We start from the raw sequence: 8,256 nt of genomic DNA, 5'->3' as shown, positions 1-8,256 counted from the left end.
TGATAGAAACATGGAAAAATGCTGAAAATGTTCGGCGTATATATATATATATATATATATATATATATATATATATATATATTCATATATGTAGATACTAGTATTATAAATAAAATATTTATATGTATAAAGTTCATTTTTCCTCGATTGCTAACTTGAAAAACAAGGTCGTGTAAATTTTAGTCACTGTGTATCGATCACTGTATTTATATAAAATTTTGCATTTTTATAAAAAGAAGTGAAAAATTACGCGCGTAATTGTTGGCTTGTTGCAGCGTACAACTTACGAAGAAATCGAAATGGTGGAGTTGTGTGGTAGCGGCCAAGCGTCTTCAGCTATGGGGGTGATGGGTATCGGCTCGATGGTATCCGCGGCAACGTCCTCGTCCTCATCGTCGACCACTACGACGACCGGTGCCTCGTCTTCGGTATCGGGACGCGCCGGTGTCCTCGAGACTCAAGTACGCGGTCAATGGTACCGTGTATTCGTCTCTCTGGAAGACGATTACCTTAGCATTTCTCTCGACGAAAGCTGCGAGACCGGCAACAATACCCTGAACAACGGTAACATCAACAATAACAACGTGGATAGTCTGAACGACCCGGACGTGCCTGACTCAGTGGCGAACCAGAAGCGCGTCGTCCGCGTAGTTAAGAGTGACAACAACGGTCTTGGGATCTCGATTAAGGGCGGCAAGGAGAATAAAATGCCGATCCTAATCTCGAAGATATTCAAGGGCATGGCGGCGGACGCTACCGAGCAGCTTTACGTCGGTGATGCCATTTTGGCGGTTAACGGCGAAGATCTACGTGAAGCCACGCACGATGAGGCAGTAAAAGCGTTGAAGAGGGCCGGAAAAACCGTCGAACTGGAAGGTAAGTGCTATTTTTTTTTCCTCGGATTTTTTTCGAAAAACGGTCGTGTCTTTCGTGCTGAATTTGCGCACAGTTTTTTGAAATTTTACAATTTCTTTGTAGTAACGTATAGAATTTTGATCGTTATCTGTTCATTATACATAGAGAACGTCATCGTTCTGTAATATATTGTTATTATATCTGTTTTACATGAACAATATAATTGTATACATATATATGTATATATTATACATCGCGGTAAACATGTATACGAGATATCAATTTCACTTGCAACACACATACTTGCTTCTTGACGACTCAGCGCGGAAATTTAACAGATCGGTTTTGTGGAAGATAGATGCACTAAACGACACAAAACATTTCTGATGTATGCAAACATTAAATTCCACCTCTTTATTCCGTCTCTATTCTACTCTATTTGTGCTGTTTGTCAACTCTCTGTATACGCGCATACTAGAAAGGATTAGAGAAAAGAAGGTTAAAGGAAGAGGAGCGTATTCGCGAGCGTTATATCCAAGCTTTTAGCTGGATTGGTGCATCGGATGTGTGCAGCCGGCTGGAAAAGGTACATTATTTTTTTACTTGGCAGATCACTGCCACTATGCCTTTTGCACCGGAAATCAAGAAATCTAAAGATGTGCTGAAAGAAAACTGTCATTTTAAAAGAGTACGTAAGATATGAAAGGACTGCGATATTAGATAACGGGGTCTACATTTTTATTCTTGAGAAGTTTTCTCTCTGATAAGAGGAATACTTTTATTTTTAATAGTTAACTGATTGTTATATAAAACCGATTGTCAAGAACATTCTTTTAGGATTCTGCACATTAGAATAATTGCTTGTTTTTGTATCTTTCATTAGGCGCGCAATTGTTTCTTTATTACCGCAAAACGCATCTTGTGCATCAATTTGTATATAAATGATACATAAAAATATCGAACTGATGAAAAATATCATTGGAGCGTAAATATGCATAGCGCATTGTTCGGGACTTTAAATAGCGCTCATCTGACGCGCTTTTCTTTTCTTCATCCCCCTTCACGTGTTTGTACACGTCATTACTTTATACTTCTGTCTGCGACTATCGTTTGTTTTCACCCGCGTCTCGTATAAGGACACGCGTTTTTCTGCACTTTGCATTTAACGCGCCCTTCACCGATGCGCACCTTACACTCTTCGACACGGGACTCGCTCACGGCATATTTTGCCGTGTGATTGTACGTGTGTCTGCTGGCATCATTATTTTCTTGCATCTCAAAAGCTAGAAAAACGCTGCAACGGTTGTTACCGAGCTATTCCAATCTGAAAAAAAAAACCACCCCTTTTTCCCTCCCCTTCGCTCATCATTGCGTTCGACCCGCGCGGAAGGGAGCGCGACAAAAGAAATTTCTCCTCTCTCTCTTCTCTCCGAAGAATAGAGATCGTCCGGGTGACATATACGTTCAGATCGAAAGAACCACTTACCGAGCGCAGCAAATAATGAAGCGCTTTCAATCCCTCTGAATCTTGAATCGTTTCAGCGAAGAGAGGTACTTCTCGCTTCAATTTTATGCGGAGTGTTTAATGAGAAATACTTCGACTACGGAACTATTTGTGTTGGAAAAGCTCATTAAGGATTTTGCTGAAAGTTTGATTTTATGAGCTAATTAATAAACAAAATGTCTAAATTCTGCTTGCAAGAATCCTCAGGATTCCGGAAATTTATAGAAAAAGTATAGAAACAAAAATCAGTTATATATTTGGTTGTGCGCTAACAAATAGCGGAATAACGAAAAATAACAACGAAGGATATGGAAATAAAACACGCGTGTCGAATAATATCGACAACGGTTTGAGAATTCGCATGTTCATTCATGAAGATCGTGGCGGTTAAGTAGGTCCGGTCAGGTGATGGAAGAAATTTGCGCGACTAGGCGCGAAAATCATGATGATGCCCTCGCGATACCGATCTTCACCGCGCCGAGTACAATACTCAACTTCGCGTGACTTTTCCACAACGGTTATCTATTCGCCGCTCAGTAATCTCCGTGTCGGATCTATGAAATTCTGTCTGTGAGATATCGCGTGTCCTTGATTATGGATCACCGCGAACGAGTCGCTTAAGCTCGCGCGTGCGCTCAAACATATTGCACACACACACATGCACACGAACGCCCATATATGTATGTTTCATTTAAGCATCGCGCATACTTAAGAGAATTATGCGTAGCGAAATTGCGTAAGGTAAAATAACACATTTATATTTTATATGAATTACTATAATAAACACTTCTCATAACACTCGTTTTAACGCATTAACTAATGGCTCATACAGCGTGTTATGGCCGAAAGCGGGCATGGCAACAATTTGTCGTAATCGTGAGATAAAACGTTTTTTTTTTCGCGGTTGTGTACGTTGTATTTTTCCTAAAATTCTGTTTTTCCGTACTTTCCGCGAGTTCGACGTTTCCCATCGAAGGACGTGACGCGAAAATAGTTGAACTTTAATTAACTCGAGAAAATTGCAAAAATTTTTATGAACAATTCGATACAGTTGCAGTTTTCGAAGCAGTTGAAACATCATGAGAGTTCTTGACGTGTGAAGGACGCAAAGAGGAAAGGGAAAGGAAAGATGAGCAGATTGCTTGGCGTGTTGAGCGAAAGGAATTCCGGTCTGTAAGATTTAAGATGCAATTTCCTTGACGATGTCGCACGTTATTCGTCATGCAATATTCTTCAGGGAACAATGCTCGCTGAAAATTACACATTCCGATTGTTAAAGTATGTGAGAGAATTGTGTGTAAGCCGATGATTTGCTTAAGACTAACATTAACCATAATCTAAATTCGCACCAGTTGCGTTCATCATGTTGTTATGCGTGTAAGTTGTGCGTGTAAGTTTTATCGAAAAATAGACTTTTAGAATCTTGAAAACGTAATGTTACGTAACATTGCAGAAAAAAAGGTAGGATATATAAATATGATTAATTTTATACATTGAAAAATATACATATACATGTCACACAAAATATCTAAGAAAGAAAATGACTCTATTTTTTATATAAAAATATCAATATAAGTATTTATTTTGTTCATTTTATGGTTTCACTAAAATTTCTATTCATCTTATAGCTTTCTACTGTAGATGTAACATTTCATTTTATAGGTTGCATGGAAAATAGATATTTCTGCTGTTAAAGTATATCTCGTCATTGCGCCGCACAATATTCTATATACAGCTATGTTTTCAAAAAACTATAGATTCTATAATAAAAATGTAATTGCTTTTTTTATCAGTTTGATATTTCGTTTTGTTTTATTTAATTACTTCATTAACTTTCGTACATGAATTATTGATTAATAGTGCGTGAAAAGCTTCTTTCTTTGATTGCTATAATCAGTGTATCAATATCGGGAAATACTAATACTTTAATGAACCGTGTATAAATAATACATAGCGCACGTATTGAAATGCGTGTAATACTAATCCAAAAGCACGCCGAAAATCCTAACACGTGTGATGTTGATTAGCAAAATACAAATAATTACTCGTTGCTACGAACCAATTAGCAACGGATGCAAATTAGAGAGAGCGCTCGTTTTACGGTGTGTGCGCTAATAATTAGCTCTCCTCTTCGTTAATTGCATGACAAACAAACGGCGATTCGCGCAACAATGAGCTGATGTCGATTGTAACTGACGAAAAAGTGATTATGGAACGATTATGTAAACGAACAGTATGCGTATTGTTCGAAATCTCGATAGCGCCGATATTATTTCAAGTTTTTAGCAATATCATATCTTAATTGAATATTCAGCGATTAATTCGATGTGAAGTCGAGTCGGGACTTCTGATGATTAGGTATTCCGAGGATGTGTTTGCCGCGTTTACGCGATCCTTCCGTAATACATCTTATCGCTATCGCGACTTACCGCATTGAGGGGGTAGAAAGCAAGGTGCGGCGACTTCCGCCGAAGTCAGGTCAAAGGCGTCCTTTAGCAAGAGCATCCTTTCCCGGCATCTCGCGACTGTCGACGAGAAAATTACAGGCGAGGTACACTCACGCGACGGAAATCGTAGCGAGAGGAAGGAAGGAAGGAAGTAAGGAGGAGGAGGGACGAGAAAGAGAGAGAGAGAGAGAGTGAGAGTATGTATACTTTCGCGCGATGCCGTCGTTCCTCATGCGGATACGCCGTAAATCATGACGAAGTACCGTAAAGGACGAAATGAAAGGCATGCGAGACACTGCGGGGCGATATATAAGATCCCACGCGAAAGAGAGAGAGAGAGAGAGAGAGAGAGCGCACAGTTCATGCCTTATATCCGAGTCAGTATAGTACAGTATAACGTGCCAGTATAGTAAGTGTTGTAAGCAAGCCGCTCTGAAGGCGAGTACAAGCTGTGTCATGAACATTTTGCTGCCGCATTTCCGCACTTATATGATTTTCTCCTGCGAGAATCCACACTTATAAGTTTCTCGTTCCTGCGCACACGTTTAAACTTAAAAACGTTTAAGTCGCACGTGTTAATGCACTTGGCTATATTACATAACAACAAAAGTTGGATTATAAAAAAAAAAATCATTCGACGTTTTTCGCGATTAAACGATTGGTTTACAACACCGAAAAAATTGTATTCTTATTTTGAGGATATATATCCCACTTACTTTAAGTATATTTTATACTAAAATAGGCGCCAAGAAGAGTTTCTTATTTTAAGAGGAAAATCCTCTAAATAGTAATATTGATAAGAATATATACTGATTAGAATATATACTAATAGAATATATACTAATTAGATTTATATATACATATATAATCAGTACGTAATTTATATATATTTTGCATTAATAACAATATTTTGTAAGATTTTTTAAATAATTTTATTTTTATTACATTTTAAAATTTCTCATACATATTACCTATGTTTAATTTTTTATTTTTAATGATCATAATCTATATCTATATTTATATTCTTTTTAATTATTATTTTTATAATAAAATGTAAACTAATACAGTATAATAATAATTTTAACATTTAATCATTTTTATTTTTAATTCCTGACGCGCTGTGCACAAAAAGCCTCTATAGAAAAACATATATACTAGTATCTCACTATCGAAAAAGACTATATTCTTAAATAAAGAATATATTCTTAATTTCAGAAGATTATTATCTAAAATCTTTAAGAAAATTTTTTAAGTATAAAGTCTACTTACGAGAATATAATTTTTTCGGTGAAAGCAAAGCGTTGAATCGTTCGTACAGCACATCATTTATTTATAGACGAAGCTGTAATTGTATAATATATTCTTCAATATTCGGCTACGAGATATCGCGTTTTTGTAATTATCATTGTGAAACCGCACGTTTACCATTACATGCAAACTAGTTTAGCATAAATTGCCTCGGTGACGGGAGCTATCACTAAGACGCGACTCGAGCACAAGTTCGCGTCACGATATGTGATAGATTCTCTATCTTCGCGATGTAATGCAGTGGCCGCGTCTACTACAATGTTCTGTTCTCACCAAGAACTATCATAAAACTTGCTAATCTGCCGCATATAACGATACCCTACGATAATATGATTGCGCTAATACTTATAATTAACGGACAGCGAATTTCTGCTCTCGACAGGTGTGAGGAGTTTCAATTATAGATCTTCGAAACTTTTCTTTGATTGAAATTAGAAGAAGAAAAATAACGTGTGAGAAATCAAGAAAGAATTAATCTTCTCCTTGAAAATGTTCTCAACCGTCGGATTATTGTTGATAAAGAATTTAAACGCAATTGTTGAAAATTCTCGTCTTAAATTCTATGCGTAAAAATTGACATCGTACGCGTAGACGTACAACAATGAAATTATCATAGATTTTACATTTCTACATCGATTTCGAAATTCTTTTTTCAAAATTCTTTCAAGATAAATATAAACAAATAATAGTGATTATACACTAACAATTAACTAGAAATTACTTCAAAGACTTATGGAGTTCCTTTTTTGGATGCAAAAGTATCCATTTTCGGAAAATATTATTAAACTAATAATATCTGAAAATAGGGACATTAAGAGCCCGTTCACAGGATGTTGTGCGTGAATGTGCTATATATATATATATATGTGCGTGTATACACATATAAAAAAATTCACGTTTTCACGTGTTTTTGAATTAAAATTTCAATTCATAAAATCATACAGAATGCTATACTTGCATCTCATGTATGAAGGACCTCGTATACCCCCCGAATTAATTTTAAAATATTATGAAACGGAAAATATTATGTTGTTATCGGTTAAGAAGATAATCTGTAAAATCTATGTCTTACTTAAAATTCAACCTCCGCCTGTATCTCTTACGTTTTATTATTATATTATTCTTGTCTCCTCTCGCGGAGGGCATATGGTCTTCGTAACAGAAGGTTAAACCAATGAGCCCTGAGAGTTAACCAGGGGGCGCCGTAAAGGGATACAATAATTACTCGTGAAATGGCGAAACATCCGCCGTCAATGTTTCGGGCTAATGATCATGTGATTAATGTGGACGGTGAGCGCGGAGGGAGCACCTAATTAATCAGCATCAGAGCGATCCCGGCGTCTCAAAAGCGCCGAAACGCGCGCTGCAGAATCGCAGACGATTTTCCAGCAGCCGTTCGCGACTCCATTGTGCCTGGGCACCGAATTATCTCGTGCGCCTGATAACCGCGCGCGACACACAATGGCGGCTTCCATTGGAACAAAGAGCGTTCGGCTTCGGCGCGATCGACCAGCCAGGCAACGCCCGACATCCAAAAGGAGCAATTCTCATCGTAATGAGCTGTCCTTATTCATTCACTCGGATTTCTTTAATATATGTATATTTTTTTTCGTACATTTTACTTTGTGTGTATGTGTAATAAGCCAGATACATACGTTGCATAAATTATGTCGTGCAGCTTGTGCGCGACTTTTTTATTTATCAATGTACGTACGACACACGTTTTCTTCAAGAATTCTGAATTTTTGAAAAAAAATTCTATCGCGGATTGTCTTTTGTGCAAAGATGTAGATATGACAACGCGCGCATTAGTAACGCTGAAGTGTCACTAATTGAGATATATGCGGTACGGTGGAGAAACACGAGGGAAAATCGGGTATCGATAACGGGGTTAGAGATAGTAGGCAATCGCATAGGGTAGGTTTGTAACCGAGTATTCAGAAAAAAAATATCAGCTTCCAAAGGTTCCCGACGGTCCTTTGGACGATTATTTTGGTGTTGTGTGTTGCGTTGCGCGCTCCCGATATCAATATTCATCAGAGCATGAAAAGCCGCTTTTAATATTCATATCCCCTGACCGCGTCTCGATGAAAAGTAAAGAGCTTTGCGGTCGGTAGAACGATTAGATGGATGTTTGCGGCT

The 8,256-nt window shown here is 37.6% G+C and overlaps 1 protein-coding gene across 1 annotated transcript in view; it reads left to right on the top strand.

The window, feature by feature from the left end:
* The window catches only part of LOC109858041 (beta-1-syntrophin), a 223,410-nt gene that overhangs the window by 5,178 nt on the left and 209,976 nt on the right, over positions 1-8,256 (top strand). Inside the window, exon 4 of the mRNA XM_020434916.1 lies at positions 276-876. Coding sequence (XP_020290505.1) covers positions 276-876 — 601 coding nt within the window. The remainder of the gene's footprint in view (positions 1-275; positions 877-8,256) is intronic.

Source organism: Pseudomyrmex gracilis, unplaced genomic scaffold (genome assembly GCF_002006095.1).
Source record: "Pseudomyrmex gracilis isolate BER0280 unplaced genomic scaffold, ASM200609v1 scaffold_182, whole genome shotgun sequence".
Lineage (NCBI taxonomy): Eukaryota > Metazoa > Arthropoda > Insecta > Hymenoptera > Formicidae > Pseudomyrmex > Pseudomyrmex gracilis.
The sequence above is the reverse complement of the archived record's forward strand: the minus strand, read 5'-3'. Positions and strand labels throughout refer to the sequence as shown.